Here is a 16,338-nt window from a genome sequence, read left to right as displayed (position 1 = left end):
TTCTATCTTGTTTACCGTTTTAGGACAGCTGGATTTAAATCTAATCCAATGTCCAAGCAACGAGTTATCAAAACAAAAAAATTTAATTAAAGTTAATAAATAGTTTCTTGTTCACCATTTTCTGTGATGGAATTTGATCTGGACGTTGTGGATTATTTACAGGTATGTCGTAATGGTAGTGATGCATCCTATTTTACGTAAACTGTATGCATAGATAAGTGTTTAATAAATATTTGTTTATCTAAAAGTCTGGTCCAAAACACCGTTAAAAAAGCGGTACACATTATTAATCGGTGCTAGTTAAGAATCTCCCACCCCACCTTATTTGCCAACCACTAACCCCTAGGTTAGGGGGTTAGTAGTTGATGGTTAAGGGGTTAGTGGTTATAGGGGTTAGTAGTTAGTGGTAAGTGGGTAGCAAAGAAGGTGGGGGGGAAGACTCTTCACCAGCACCTATTAATCTACATAATGTTAATTTTAGGCCGCGGTTACCGATAGAAAATGTATGAGCATTTTGCCAAACAATGATAAACGACGAGTGACACAGAAAGTTGTTGTTGGAGATAAAAGTGGAGTTTTACAATGCTTTGGTGTCAAGAAAAGAGACGTGAACGTAGGTTGACTGAATTGTTGTGGAATGTCAGCTACTTATTTTGGTTATTTACCAGGTTGGAGGGAAGTTTTTTTTTGCATGAAGAAAAATTTTGTTACATTATATTTTGAATTTCATCTGAAATAATTTATATGCGTGGATTACAATTCATACGGTAGTTTCAGCGACAACATGTTATGTTGCATTTAAATCTATAGTTTTAAAGATAATGGCAATGTTCTGTCATGAAAGCTGCCATTTATAATTTTTTGTGTAACTCTCTTTACTTGTGTAACTATTCTATCTTCTCACCCACAAAGTCCCTAAACAAGTGGTAACTCGTAAGTGGGTTGTGGGTATGAAATAGAACACTGGTGTTATAACAACTGCCATTACTCTTTACATAGATAAATAGGTTTAATTCATTTAATCTATATTTCAGAACATCTTTAAACTTCTTCCTGGAGCCCCAATAAGCCGTGTTCAGCTAGGTGGTGCTCTTGGGACACCCCAGGATAAAATATTTGTCGCATCTGGAGCTGATATTCGAGGTTATTCAAGAAAGGGAAAAAAGTTTTTGGACTTTAACTCAAACTTAACAGAAACTGTCGCTAACCTGTAAGCTATATTTGACCAGTTTATTTTTTGCTGGCATTACAACTACAGGCCAGTCCGCAGAATAAAGCAGTTCTTGACACAAGTGCATACATTTCCATGTCACATAAGGAAAAGCTACTTAATTTAATAAGAAATTATGACGTGCACTTAAAATGTGTGCACATGCCATACTCTACACTGCAGACTAGATTATGAGAATGCTAGTTCACTTTTTCAACTACTGCTATGGAATTTGTTATGATTAAAAAATAAACCCCTCAACCTGGTAGTAATTTCAAAAAACCTAATCTAACCACTGATCTACAAATACAAGCTACAAAAAGGTGGCTATATTACAATTACTTATGCAGAATTTATCTAGGATATGCTTGAAAGCGCTAATATTTTCACTGTTTTTAGGTGGATTAGTGGAAGTGACTTAGTTGTCGGTGGACAATATGTTTTCAACCATTTCTCCGATTGTGTTGACCAAGGTTATTACTTGGCAAGCGATAAAATAAACGACATCATGTGTTTGCCTAAACCTGATGAAGGAAATCTTACATCAGTGTTGGCTTGTAATGACCGTGTATTAAGGGTGTTAGAGGTAAGTTATTTAAGTGGTTAGTAAACAAGTTGTAGGAGTAATGGGCCAATCCTGGCCTAAAATGACACATGGCGTGCCACGGTAAACGACCTTACCCACATAGAATAGAAATTGGTTGTAATGGACCAACTCTGGTCTTATGGATATGCCACACTAGTACTTCACTCACATAAATTAGAGATAAACTGACTCAGTGGTCACCAAAAGGTTGTAGCACCACGAGTGTTGGGTTACTTGGACAACTTTGGTCTAAACCTTAAGTTCTAAGGTGTGCCACGCTGAACAACCTTACCCACATAGAACATAGTTATACGGATGAGTCTAAACAATCAAATGTCTTGCCTACAATATGGTATAGTTTACTATGTATGTAAATTTGCTGTTAAAATGAACATCATTCACCCTTTTGTGTGTTATTGCATATATAAATACTGTGTATGCAAATAATGGATCTGACGTGTTTTTCAGGGTTGTGAATTAAAATATGAAGCAGAAGTTTCCGGCTCTCCGCAAACAGCTGTTGCCTACAAAGGAAATGGTGGAGAAGAAGGAAGAGACCTTGTGTATGGAACCAGTGATGGGAAGCTTGGACATGTTTTATTAACAGGGTACGTTCCAGGTGATTAAAGACAGCAGAGGCAATTCCAAATTAATAAGCAATGTTAATAAGTGTATAAGACTATTCCTTTACCATAAAGATCATTTAAATTTTCATTAAAATATTCTTCTTGTAAAAATGCACAACATCAAGCCTTAAGTGTAGTTCATTTGATTAGATCTGGCCCTTGTGTGGCGAAGTGGTTAGCGCACCTGCCTCCAACCCAGAGGTATTGGGTTCAAGGCTCGTCGCTGCTATCATTGAGGGCGTATGTGTCCTTGAGCAAGACACCCATTTAATGACGGATATTTTTTACCAGAGAGCAACCAATATACAACTGGGAAATCAACAACGAATCAAACTTGGGTGGAATTAATTGTCTGTCTCATTATGACATCACAGGGGATGGTGTGATGGAATTATTGGTTGGTCGTGATGACGGAAAAGTTGAAATATACAGCTACGATGCAGTGGACCAACCCACTATAAGATTCTCACATGTAATAATATGTCTTGAAACTTTTGTAAATTTAACGACATTGTTATAACTTAGCAAAATATTGCTCACGGTATAACTTGGATGCCAGTATGGAAAATACAGAGGGCCAGCCGGCAGCCATCCTTGTTTAAAACTAATCAAAACGTCGTGCTTAATCCTGCTAAGGGGAGAAGAAACATTGAAATTAAATTAACGTCTTATATTCCAGATAACTGAAAAATGCTATTTTTTATTATGCCTAGTAGCAGTTGGCAGAATAATTAGTTGTATATAATATTTCAATGTTTAAGTGCAAATGATATTATCATAAGATTTTCAAACTTTCTTCCACAGTCGTTCAATGAGAGCGTAACTTCCGTGCAAGGTGGTGTCGTTGGGTCACTTGGTTATGATGAGGTTGTAGTATCCACATACTCAGGGTGGGTAACAGGGCTTACAACGGAGCATCTGCAGAAGAAAGTATCCGGAAACTTTCAAGAAGGTGCGGCATCGGTGACCAATAATCCAGATTCAAATTTTGACGCAGAAACAACAAAAAAACTTCTCGCTTTGAGGTTAGTGGGTTTTTTTTTTGCTAAATTAAAACGTTTTTGGTCCAAATACAACCAGTTCTTGCTTTAGTTATTAAAGTTCGGTGCAAAAGTTTTCCAATTTTACTTTGAAACTGTTTCCTTTATAAAACGTTATACCACAGCATTGTGTTCAGCCACTAAACATTCTTTGATATTGGCTCAATTTCCTGTAAACTCAATTGACTCTTCCAAACTCAATCGACTCTTCCAAGTAGCGAGACATTATTATTCATCATAACAACATATGTTCTAAGGTCTCATACTCACTTTAACTTCTTGTTTTTTCAGAGCTGAAATAGATTCATTGCAACAGCAGGTGGAAAATGAGCGAAATAAACACATGCAGCGAACTTCAAAAGCTGTTGCTTCTAACAGTGACATTATGACATATGCACCTGCATTTCATGTCAATGATAAATTTGTTCTTTCACCAAATGACTCCAGCTATACTCTTAGTATTGAAGTACAAACTGCTATTGATCATATTGTATTACAGGTTGGTGAAAGAACTTTAGGATGAAATTTTATTCTATTTCTTGCTCCAACACTATTCTGTAATATAGACCTAATTTATTGATTAAATTGTTGTGTTAGAATATCAATTTTATCAAAGTCTATAAATTTCACCAATAAGCAATTACTTTGGTTGTCAGTGTTATTTACCACTACAGCAGAAAAAAATCTGCATTTTGAATTGCTTATAATGTATTTGAGTTTTCACAAAATGCATAATTAATACTCTTAAATATGATATTAAACAGCCTGGCATTGTAAATTGGTGCACAAGTTCTTTAAACTTCCGCGTATATCAAATCACTAATTTATGTATGTTATGTTTATGTAACACCAGATCCTTACTGTATTTTTTTACACAAAGAGTTAACACACAAGAATTGATCAAAGTCAGATTCACGGAATTTATTTATCTAATTTACGTTTGTTGCCATGTAAAAATTATCGTGATCTTCAATATAATCAACAGAGTGATGTCCCAATTGACCTCCTTGATGTTGAAAGTACGTCTGCTGTTGTGTCATACACCACCAACCCACCATCCACAGATGGAAGCTCAAACACCGACAACTTCTTACTTGCTACGTATAGATGCCAAGCCAATACTACACGTCTCGAGGTACTAGTGTTCTCATGAAATCTAACTATTTCTTTATGAAGAACAAACATTTTTAACTTCTGACATCAACAAAGATAGTTTAGTTTATAAACCAAAACATTTTAGATAAAAAATTGTATCAAACATATGTGCTGAGATGTTTGTAATAAAAAATTTATTAGAACTTTTAGTGCATTTTAAGTATTTCCATTGACATAATGCTCTTGGTATGACCTGGAAACTGTTTCTTGCCTTAGGTAAAAGTGCGATCCATCGAAGGACAGTTTGGTCATCTACAAGCTTACATTGTTCCAAGGTTGCAGCCGAAAACATCTATTATGAGAAAATACCCGATCAAACCTTTGTCGCTTCATCAACGTGTGCACGATGTGGATGAAAACAGGTAGGGATGTAACTGTGGGTTGGTTTGATGAAGACATAGCGTTTATAACACATCAGTCATCACATAAGGTGGACTTGTATGTTTGTGCTCTTATGGAGAATATGTTCACTGTTAACGGTTTGTCTTTTTTTAAATTACCAACACAGATGATATATTCATTCATGAACCAAGAGGTATTTATAACATATCATATAGTATGGACTTACAAAATGTTGGCCTTTTTATGCAGAATAATTATTTGTTGCAATGTTCAACGTCAAGGCTGTCTTCAAACATGATACATTCATGTTTACTATTCCGTAACAACGCAGGTACATAACAATCTTTATTGAATAAGTTTTTCTTTTTCCAGAGCCATGAATGAGTTGAAGCTGTTGGGTCCGTTTAGTTTTGCCGAAGTCCACAGCTGGCTTGTGTTTTGTTTGCCTGATTTGCCAGACAGAACACCAGCTGGAGATAATGCTACATTGTATTTCACAAACACTTTTCTTGAGACACAGTTGGTTTGCAGTTACAGGTAAGTTCACTTTATGATTTAACAATTAGGGATATTACTGAACAATAGACTAGTTTTTTTTAACAAGCTTTGTGTATTATAGGAACAAGTAAAAATTAAGATGACTTGGCAAAAAAAGCTTGTTTTGGTGTAGACCCGTAAGGTTTAATTAGTCTGAATGAAAATAAGCTTGCAGTCAAATGCTAGTGTTCATATTGTACTGATAAACACATTGCTGTTTAAATGTAGCTTAAAATATGTTAACAGCATCAAGATGTAGCACAGGAATAGTGCACCTGCCTAAAACCCAGAGGTATCGGTTTAAAGCTTGTCGCTGCTATCATTGTGGGTGCATGTGTTCTTGAGCAAGACACTAAACCAAATCATTACAATCAAGAATATTATTTATAGCAAAGGTGAAGCAAGAATTTGCTCCGATAATATTTCCACAATCTCCATTTTGAAAGACATCATGAGTAAAGAAGCAACGTCCAAAAAGATTTCTCTCAACATTCAGTTTGATATTAACGAAGATTCAATCAGGGACACCATACGACTCTTGCATCCAAAACTTGATCAACAATTAATGTTGGCAAAGAAGGTTCAGCTGCTCGATGCACTGCAGGTAAAGTATTTAGGGCTGTTTTCTAAGTTGAGTGCGTTAAAGGTGGCTGTATTTGGAAATGACTTCTTGTTGCATATGTTTTACACAAAATATATGAAGCGCTGAAAATAATGTTTGGTATGTCTGGATTTCAAAGGCTCCTACCCATTCAGGTTTAATTCCATTGTAACATTAAACTTAGTTCAGCACTATGGCTAGCTGCTTGCATCAAAAAGATAATGGGTTCGATACAATATATGCGTCCTTTAGCATGAACATTGCTTCAACTTAGTTGTCACTAATAGGGTAATGAGTGTTGGCCTGGAGCAATCAGCCAACTCTGGCCTAAATCTTATATTAATTTCCATTTCATTTCGTACGACCTCAACCACATAGCATGTAAATTAAAGAGGTTAATATTCAATCATTAACCATGTTATATTCACTCATCCAGGAGTTGCAAACCCATGAAGGAAACATTAATTTCTTGGCACCAGAGTATCAGCAGATATTAGAAGAAGCTGAAGATTTGAAAATCCAATTTAAGAAACAGCCAGCAAGACTGGAACGTTTGTATGGTATGTGCTATAATGCCATAAACAGTTACAAGTTTTTATTTATTTATCATAAAGAAAATAGGAAAATTGAGACACATTGCTATTATTGTGACATTTGAATTTATTTCCAGGCATGATAACTGATCTTTACATTGATAAGTTCAAATTCAAAGGAATCAACGTGAAACAGAAAGTTCCTCAGCTGCTGGCAACACTGGATAATTATGATCAGGAAACACTGATTGAATTCTTCCAGCAACCAGTGTATTGAGTGGAGATCTGACCTGATAAAAAGTTGAAGTTAAATGATCAATGAAAACAACTTACCTTCGTAGCAATTGTCAAAGGTGGTCTTTACGAGTTTCTCTTGCAAAACTAACAGAACTCATTTTCCTCTTCCTACATACATATACTGCCCTGCAAGTTCCACTATGTTTGATACTGGAGCTCACTGTGTTTTTGATCCCTTTCTGTAAAATCTTGTGCACTTGTTGGCATACGATTTATATTTCATACGCAATCTACGCAAGACACATCCGATATACAGATGTTACATCGGCACACAAGTTACTGCTTGATTATCAGTAGCATTGAAGCAATGTGTGCTAAGTGTTTGTGGATTCTTCTGTTGGTTGTTGGTCTTGAGAATTACGTCGTGCTTGTTGTTCAAGATGATCAATTGCCTGTAAAAGTATAATAAAGAATTGAAAAAAAATATTTTTTTTTATAAATTCTTGTTTTAAAAGCAACTCTAAGTGTAGCATTTTGTCTCATAACAGCAGCAGACCACTTTTTAAACATCTAATGATAAATAAAAAGCTAAGTTTTAGGAAATAGATATAACTGAACAAAATAATATAGCATTTATATTTGATATTGTTAAGTTCTAACCTATCAGCACAACATCAATACCATGCATATAGAATAGAAAGATGAGCGTACTTATCCTTTCGTACATATATCTCTGTGTAGAAATATATATCAGTACCTGAACAATAGTTTCCAAGTTCCTACGCGTTGCAACTGCATCAATATGTCGAATAACTGGGGGGGAACCTGGACCACTTGAAAGAACAGATACAGTGGCAGTAGATGAACCACTACATGGGATATCAGGGTGGTTTTCAACTGTTAGGGCAGGACCTGGGTCTGACCTGCTTCGTCCAACAACTGCAGGTAGCTGTGGAAAGAAATAATGATATAGTTTGGTGGGGTAAGATAAGGCACCTTAAGCTCATAATATCCTGATCGTGTTTTAAACAATAACAACGGCCTATGGGAGTTGTAAGAATACAGTTTTATAATTTTTTTAATGTTCTTTGTTAACTTGCAAATGGGATGAGAAAATGAAATACATGGTGTCCCACATCTTCACCACCCTACTATATAAAACACCAAGTTTAGACATGTCTATTACATCTATTGTTTCAGTGGGTTAGAGTGCGGTACACATACAACGCGCAGTTGTAGGCTAGGCTTTGGCAATTATCCGAATATTTACAGTGGGTTGTTGTACACGGTACCTTAATAGTAGGAATGTTATCTTCGTTTTGAGGATCTTCCAACAACTCGTGTTTCTCCTCATCGCTCACCACACTGTCAGTGGTGGCGCTAGAGATACGCCGCTCGCTGCGACGTCCGAGTACTGTGTCCATAGCCACAAGTGGGAGGTATTGAGCTTGGACACGAGTTGCAGGTACTGCATTGTGGGAAGGTAGGTTAGGCCTCGTGCACGCTGTCGAGAGCGCGTTTAACTGCGTTAAAGTCATAGAGAGCGAAGAAACATTGTTTAGTTGGTTTAATGTCATTTCCTTTGGTGGATGAACCATTTGTATGGCAGGTTGAACCACATACTGCGTGCTGGGGATCTGGGGTTTGCTCGCCACTGTGATGTGAAAGTTAGTTTGTGTTGGAGTCGCCATCACTTGTGGGGTCTTCTGTTCCGACCACGCCTGGTTGTTTGGGTGTGGGTTTAGATTCATGTACGTAGGTGGAACACATGGGGGGTTGGGGTAAAGGATTTGAGGGTCAGGCTTTGGAATGGGTAAGTTCTGGCTGTCAGGAGTTTTCACAGCGACCATTTTCATAGGTTTATTAGAGGAAATTGGTTGGATTGGTTTTGAGGTGGGAGCTTGAGTTGTAACCTGTAAGAGAACAATGTTTGTTAGAAATGAGTTGTTTACTGGGATAATATGTGGTAACAGGTTTATATAATATGGTTTTGTTTGTGTTTCAATACACATTAGCATCCGTATGTATGATGAAATCTTAACTTCTGATATCACCAAAGATAGTTTTAGATTTCAAATTGAAATGTTTCAAATGAAGACAATTTTGCTATATGTATGGGCCATAACGTTGGTACCAAACTTTTTAAAATACAAATTCAGCTTTTATTGGTTTTAAAATTAATGCAGAGCAAGAAAAACTTCAAAGTGGCCTATATTGTATTACCTTGGCTACTTTACATGGAGCAGATTGGTCAGATTCCGTTAATTCCACGGCACGTTTTTTCAAAGGTTGGCGAGATCTGGGGAGGCTACCGCAGTAGTTGTTGCTCTGTAATGTAAATATTCATATTCAGTTTTGAGGTATAAATTTATCCTGGACTACGAAGACAAATAATGAAATAACATTGTAATTCAGTTTTATAATCAAAGTAATTTACTATCGGCAACAGATTTAAATAAATAACACAAAGTTATGCAGAGTAAGTGCTTATGGTAAATATAAGTCTAAACATCATAACACACAGGATAGATACCACCAACCCTGACCTGAGACTGTGTTGGAGTTAATGTTTCTTCAGTGTTATCAACAGTAACACATAGACCTGCATATGGAACGGTTTCCACTGCTGTTTGGAGGGGTGGTAGTTTTGGATGGACTTGGTAGCGAATGGGTGATTGTAACCTTGGTGGGGATGTGAGGACAGTAGTTGTAACTGTGCTATCCTGTAAAGAAATGTTAGGCATATTAGTTTAAGTGCCTATTTAACAAACAGTTCAAAAAAACTTAAAACACAATTGCAATCACCACAGTGTAAATGACGTAAATGAAATTGTCTAAACTGCAATAATCAAAAATATTATAACCAATAAACGTATAAAGTAATAATTGGTTCACAAGATTGAGCGTCTGACTATCACCTGCATTTACAAAGGTTTGGCGCCTCTGCCAATAACAATAATACCACCGTAATTTTCATAATACGGTAACAATTACACAATAATACCACAGTAATTAATAACTTCTTAATAATTACAATTACTTGGTGAATTTCATAGACAGGTACTTTAGTATATGTAAACACTTGTGTGAAACTTAAATAACATTTAGTTTGATTTCTACTTACATTTGGACAAACTACATTCTGCCTGTTTGAAGCCACATTGATTTTAAGTTGTGGAAGAATGATTCCTTTCTCTTCTGCTTCCATTTGCCCGCCAATATCATCAACTCTCTTACTTGGTCGATGTTGTTGTTGTTGTTGTTGTGTTGAAACTGAGTTTACCAGTTCTCGAAGTTTCTCGGGATAAATTTGAGCTTCTAAATCTCGAACCTAGAATGTTTTAGTTGCTAAGTTAATAACAAGATATGTATATATGCACCTATATATATATATATATATGCATATTACCCCATGTGAGTAAGCTTTAGAGGTCTTCCATATGCCTAAGCTTGAGAGGTGTGTTATACTACATATTGGTAAGCTTCAGATATATATATATAATATATGTTGGTCTTGGTGTAATCTTATGACCTTTGAAGCTTACCCATATGGAGTATAACAGTCACTGCCCACTAGGTTATACACTACAGTCAATCTACACATATTCAATAATATCAATCTACACATATTCCAACCTGATCCTCCAGCAACATCCGAAGTCTCCTCTCTTTATCAAGTTGCTGCCGGACCTCAATCGCATCCCTCCGTACATCCTCCATGTCTTCTTCACGAGGACTTCCTATTCCTTCATCCTGAAAGAAAAAGAGAATTAAAAACAAACCAAATCATTTTATTGAATAAAATTAAAAACTTTGAACTAGATTTAAAAAAAAAAAAAAAAAACAAATTGCATGAAATAACATCCTATTTTTCAGTCTCTTACATATAATGATGTGGCTCTAAAAAAGTCACTTTAGCAGAAGCAACAAATCCAAACTACCTTTTCAAGTGTTTCATACAGCAGTGTTTTATGCTTGCTTGCTGTACACATGCATTCAGAGTAAGCTCTCCTTAACTTTTCATTTTGATTTAATAAACGTAGCTTGTCTGACTCAAGTTGTAGAATATATTCAGCAGTTTGTTGAAGTATTGCAGCCTGTAAAACGGTCAACGTATACACAAGGTAAAAAAGATATAAATATGGCAATAGAACCCTAATAAGAACGAATAAGTGTAATATATTCCGTAAATCTGACCGGGATCTGGTGCTTATGAAGTTAAACAACTCTTGTCTAGTGTAAAGAAATACAGTAAGGATCTGGTGCTACAAAAATGTAACCAACCAATTGTAGAATAAAAATATATATAGGCTATCCGCTATATATATTTCGCCTAAATGACATTATCAGTCTCCTATTTAAATGAACTATTTCATACAATTGGTTTGAATATTTGTTATTGAAGCATCTAAAAAATTCGTAATAACTTTAAGTTTTCAACACACCTTGCTTAGTTTATCACCATCTGTATGTGGAAGAATTGTTTTCAAAGATTTGAACCCAGCATTGATGCTTTGCATTCTCCTTCTCTCGTTGCTGTTAGCAATCTCTCTCTTTACTTTCCGATCTTGCTCTCGTTGACCGTAAACTGCTCCTCCCATCACTGGATCGATGTCCAAGTCATCACTAACATTTACCAAACTGAAAAGGAAAACAGGAGTAGGTCATGTTCATAAACAGTAAACACAAAGGTTCTGGTCACTTATAATACAAACACTATATTGTCCTCAGACAATGACATATATTTGATTGTCCTTCAATGTTTTAACATAAAACATCAAAACTTGAGGGAGTAAATCTAATAATGAAAGACAAATATAGTGACAAAATTACAGACCTGTCTTTATGTTCAATGGTCAACATATGTGTGTATTTATATAATATACACATGTAGCCTATGCAATTGATTTTGTATGATAAAAATGAATTACATAAAAAATTTGAACTATTTTAGTTCTCTAAAGTTTATGAATAATAAGTGCAAAAGAAAGAAACATATATATATATTAATATATTATCACTTATCAGTACAACTGCAATTGCATTGATATTGTTTACTGTCATTCAATAACAAATAAGAAATAGTGTATGTACTCTTACATTTCATTTCCTTGAATAGGAGCCAATGTTGGCAGATTGATTGAACCTGTGCTACCAGGTTGACATGTTGTGACTGGTGCACTTACATACACGTTAGCTGCAGAAGCAACGCTGCAAGTAAACAACATAGGTTAATGATTCACCATATGTGCAAAAGGAGCTGATTGGTGCGGCTTGTGTAAATGGGCCAACGAACAACACAATCGAAAATCACGTTTTACGGAAGAGTCTACGTGCAAAACGCGTAGTAAACGAAATCAATAAAGCGTATCGCCTAGCGTTGCCGCGCCGTCACGTGTTTACCAGCTAAAAAGGAGAGAGCCATTTCGCCGAAGTCTGACGTGTGTGTGCGTGCGTGTGCGATAGAGAGGAAAGGGGAGTGTATCGTAGTAAAAAGAACAGCTGGCATGGAGCAAACCTCTCAATTGTCTCGCCGTGAGAAAAGCGAGGGTTGGTTTAACGGTTATTTAAATGACTTGAAAAATAAGCTTTATCTTTGCGCGGGAGTGCACAATAACACGTAGCTTGGTTTTTGAAATATGCTCTCATGTATACTATGTAAATAAATAGTGGTTCATAAGAAAATAAGCCATTTAAAGACAACGGACATGATGGTTAAATCGCGATGATATAAACAAGTAAAGCCTGGTTTTATATTCGGGTTTGTCACGTTTGTGTTTAACGTGATTTCGTTGCAGATTGAAACAAATGAACGGAGCAGCACTTAACAATAACACATTGTTCTTCATTTGTTGATGCAATGGCAGCGATCGATGGATCAGTTTGTGGACACATTGGGCATCTAATCAGTGAACATATGCTGCTTTTAGCGAAAATGTTTTGTTGATGGTAAATTGTTGTGTGTGTGTGGTAGTGTCGTATACTATGTACTATGTAGTAAGGGAAAAGAACGAGAATCGATTGCAAACCACACTCGAGACGCGGGGGCGGGCTATGTACGTGACCGATGACAGCGCGGTCACGTGGTCTATATCGTCGTCGTCAAAGTACACAGTGGTAGCGCTTATGAAAAGCGAAGTTTATAGTCTGATGGCCGGGAATATAAATGTGTTTGGGCAAGAGACCACACGTACACGAAAGGGAGTTTCATCGCGAAGTGATGGGTTAGGAGTTTGGTTAGGCAAGCAAAAACAGCTGACAATGCGCTCAAACTTTGTTCATAGATTCCTTCACCCCACGGCACTTGACTACAGAAGAACAAAATGACGTCATAACCAAAACTATCCAGCCGATCGAGTTGCGACAAGCATTTTAAGCACGCATGTCTCCTGAATCAGCAAGAATTCGCGAAGCAGGCGGACGGAAAGCACCCGGCCTTATTTAGATACGAAAAGGAATGACGAATTCCCGCTTTGAGGTCGCGGCTAAAATAAGTTATAAGCTGACAGAAACACGAGTCAGATCGAAAACAAGTCCTCAAATGACCGGCGATCGATTGTTACGATTGCGGTTGGCCAGTTGTTGAGGTCAAATAGGTTCGAATAATAAGTGGCGGTGGTGCGAGTTTTCAAACGATGGCTAATTCCAGTTCAAACCGGTTCGAGTTGGATCGTTTTTACCCACACATATGCGTTAGGTCAAACGGGTTTCTTCGGTAGCCAATATTATGTAAACAAACTTTAATAACTCCTTAGTATTCGCGGCAACCTATTTTAACGATGTGTTGTGGTGGGGTGCAAGTGCAACACATTCCAATGTTAAGATACAAATATTCCCTCCCTGTAAAATCGCAAAATATACTGACGTTTTCCAGCATGAAACATGATTTGCGAAAACGGGCGTTACTGAAGATAGAGGCAATGATGGGTGGCAGAGGCGGCAGCGGAAGTTGAGCAAAACAGCCGGAAGTCACGTGAATAAGTTGGCGCGGTGGTTTAATGCGTGTTGGTGATCCTCTGCAACATGAGTTGCAATCGTGGCACAACATTGTCAAAGTGAAAATATCGGTGGCAATTCATAATATTAGGTTGAAATTTAACTATTTTGTGTTCTACATAGGTGATGTGCTACGGCAAGGAACAGGACCCTGGATTCATAAATAAGTTGTTTTATTTTACATGTTTTATTTACCGTCGAAATCTAGACGCTAAAAAAAACAGGTTCTATTTGCTTTTACAAGCGTCCTGTTTGTTGACGAAAAAATAAATTAGCGTAAGGAAACTAACACTAAATAAAACAGCTATTCAAAAACACGGTGGGCCAACGTACGATTCAGTATCTGGTTACATAATAACGATAAAAAAACAGGCGTTAGGTTGAAACAAAACGACCGCTTGTGAAATCGCAATTCGATACGTATGCGAAACAGCGGGAAAGACTGAATAATGGTTGTGAAATAGATGCTACTGGATATTGCTGATGTGAAAAATATATAAAAACACGGCACATGATTCAGAATAATACTTTTGTGCTCGGTTGCTTATTCAGCACAATGCGATAACGAGTCACTATTGAACTAGACTGGCTTCATACGACAGCAAACAAAGTTGGCAAACACGAAATTCTTTGCTGGCTTTTAGTCGGAAAACGCCCAAATACTACTTAGTTATTTTACCAAGGACAGTATACGAAACATTGTGTATTAATAATTCGCGATTACATAAATAAATGCAAACGAAATACATTGTTGAGTCAAGATCCCAACCCAAAAACTACCATAAATGATCAATCTAATAAAAGTAAAACAAAGCCTATCTAAACAACGAAAAAATATCTAGCTTTTTGAAAAGGTTAAACGGTAATGACCAGACAGGACATAAAGCGAAACGGTCAATTAGGTATTCAATTCCTGGAACCGCAGCGGAAATGTGCGTGTGGGTGTTTTAGACTTTAATCTGCACAGTTCAATTGTGGTCGATACTAAACAAGAAAATGTTATAACGGAGAGATACCGCCAACAATCACATACATATGAAATAGAGCGAATAAAAATCGTAGCAGAGTTCACTAGACGCACATCCCAAACAAACGCGTAGTGTAACTGGTAAAACGCATATAATGAAAAAACTTTACACTATTTGGCAACTTTACAATATAATTTTGGTCTTGGTCAAATTAAAATACATTAAATCGTGTATTTTACCGATTTTTTAGACGCGCCAATTTGACCTTCGAAACCGGATGAGAATATACAGTTTAAGCTAACTTCGGTAAGTATTGAATAAATGCAACAAAATGTGCGTAAAAATATATAGTACAGCATAGTTTTTAAATATGGTTTAAACAATTTGTTTATTCAAAACATTGAAAACAAAATATGTAATTTTCCCGCGCGAAAATCAGCTGTTACGACATAACAACTCAGCTGTTGTATTGACCCACGTGGTACAAGCATATCTCAGAAGATGGCCACTTTCACTAAATTGGCGTAATCCATTTTAAATTTCTGGTTTGTAGCATATATTTTGATACACATTAACACTTTATGAGTAATTTGCCTTTTTGTTCGTCACCGTTTTTTTTTATAATAAATGGCAATCTAAAGGTCGTAAAATTAACACGACTCACCTGCCCGTACACTCTGACAGATTTCTTTCTCGCTGCCTGTAATCCGTTGCAGGAATATTCGATATATTTTCCAAGGTCTTCGCGTAGAAAGCCATGGAAACTTTGACAATATTACAGCTGATCAGAACGAAAATTTCGTAACCGCCTTGTACTGCTTACTCGCGCAATGGCGGGAAAGACTCACCAACATACGCAAAACTAGTCACGAGGCTAAATAGATCCTCCGCGTTTTTTTCTGTTCCAATTATACACGTTTTAAAATAAATCTTTCACCAATAACCTAACACTAGTCATATAATCGATTTTCGTGATTATTTAGGCTATATTTTTTTGCGACAGAGCTGCAGTCTACGAAATACCTAGCGTCTACGCGCATGAATATCGCGGTTAAAAGAGGAAGTAACCGGCCGGTCAGCTGACCGAGCAAAGAAGAGAGAAAACAAATAACATTACGTCATCGTAGTAACAGCTGGCGTTGTCGAGACACGTGCAACACACACATTACGTCTGGGCCTGTTTCTTCTTTATGAGAAACACGAAAGGAATTTTACCATTGACTGTAATTGCGCGCCATGTTTTTCGCTCTCAGGACGATCCGCCATACGCCGCGCATGTTTAAATTTTTTATCAAAATTAACCGCTCAATTTGTGCACGCAGAAATGTGGCGGTAGTTGATTTTAACTCACAAGTGTAAAAACAATTTGCATTTAAAAAAAAACAAGTTTATTTTGTAACTCTCAAGTACACGCAAATATGTATCACGCAACTTACTGTCGTGAGAATAACGCACTGGCTATTCCATTCAAAATATCTTTATCTCAATGTTTACTGTCTGGAACCAG

General features: G+C 36.7%; 2 protein-coding genes across 3 annotated transcripts; one reads left to right on the top strand and one right to left on the bottom strand.

Moving 5' to 3' along the window:
- The first annotated feature begins 19 nt into the window (after positions 1 to 19).
- LOC100177775 (Bardet-Biedl syndrome 7 protein homolog) lies at positions 20 to 7,351 on the top strand. Its single transcript, XM_002127772.5, has 14 exons — positions 20 to 162; positions 482 to 613; positions 1,035 to 1,210; positions 1,610 to 1,796; positions 2,265 to 2,404; positions 2,714 to 2,894; positions 3,227 to 3,447; positions 3,754 to 3,961; positions 4,448 to 4,597; positions 4,834 to 4,979; positions 5,332 to 5,496; positions 5,887 to 6,100; positions 6,534 to 6,657; positions 6,768 to 7,351. The coding sequence occupies exons 1-14, from the start codon at positions 127 to 129 to the stop codon at positions 6,905 to 6,907; spliced, it is 2,220 nt and encodes a 739-aa protein (XP_002127808.1). The 5' UTR covers positions 20 to 126; the 3' UTR covers positions 6,908 to 7,351.
- Positions 7,122 to 15,716, bottom strand: ap4 (transcription factor protein). Of its 2 annotated transcripts, XM_009862512.3 has the most exons (11): positions 15,496 to 15,713; positions 11,968 to 12,078; positions 11,313 to 11,508; positions 10,809 to 10,964; positions 10,504 to 10,620; positions 9,992 to 10,198; positions 9,414 to 9,590; positions 9,091 to 9,195; positions 8,160 to 8,780; positions 7,625 to 7,816; positions 7,122 to 7,319 (listed from the first exon to the last, which is right to left on the bottom strand). In XM_009862512.3, exons 1-11 carry the CDS (start codon positions 15,588 to 15,590, stop codon positions 7,242 to 7,244), a joined length of 2,055 nt encoding a protein of 684 aa, XP_009860814.1. In that variant the 5' UTR covers positions 15,591 to 15,713; the 3' UTR covers positions 7,122 to 7,241.
- Positions 15,717 to 16,338: the final 622 nt, after the last annotated feature.

This window comes from Ciona intestinalis, chromosome 14 (genome assembly GCF_000224145.3).
Source record: "Ciona intestinalis chromosome 14, KH, whole genome shotgun sequence".
Classification (NCBI taxonomy): Eukaryota; Metazoa; Chordata; class Ascidiacea; order Phlebobranchia; family Cionidae; genus Ciona; species Ciona intestinalis.
Note: the sequence above shows the minus strand (reverse complement) of the source record. Positions and strands in the feature narration are given on the sequence as shown.

Bases quoted from the DNA above. Each gene is read 5' to 3' on its own strand.
- LOC100177775 (XM_002127772.5), top strand. From the start codon at position 127: ATGGAATTTGATCTGGACGTTGTGGATTATTTACAG. The intron at 1,211-1,609 runs GTAAGCTATATT...CACTGTTTTTAG, and splicing joins ACAGAAACTGTCGCTAACCT to GTGGATTAGTGGAAGTGACT. The intron at 3,962-4,447 runs GTTGGTGAAAGA...TATAATCAACAG, and splicing joins TTGATCATATTGTATTACAG to AGTGATGTCCCAATTGACCT.
- ap4 (XM_009862512.3), bottom strand. From the start codon at position 15,590: ATGGCTTTCTACGCGAAGACCTTGGAAAATATATCGAATATTCCTGCA. The intron at 10,965-11,312 runs GTGTGTTGAAAA...ACCGTTTTACAG, and splicing joins ATGGTGATAAACTAAGCAAG to GCTGCAATACTTCAACAAAC. The intron at 10,199-10,503 runs GTTGGAATATGT...AAAACATTCTAG, and splicing joins GGATGTTGCTGGAGGATCAG to GTTCGAGATTTAGAAGCTCA.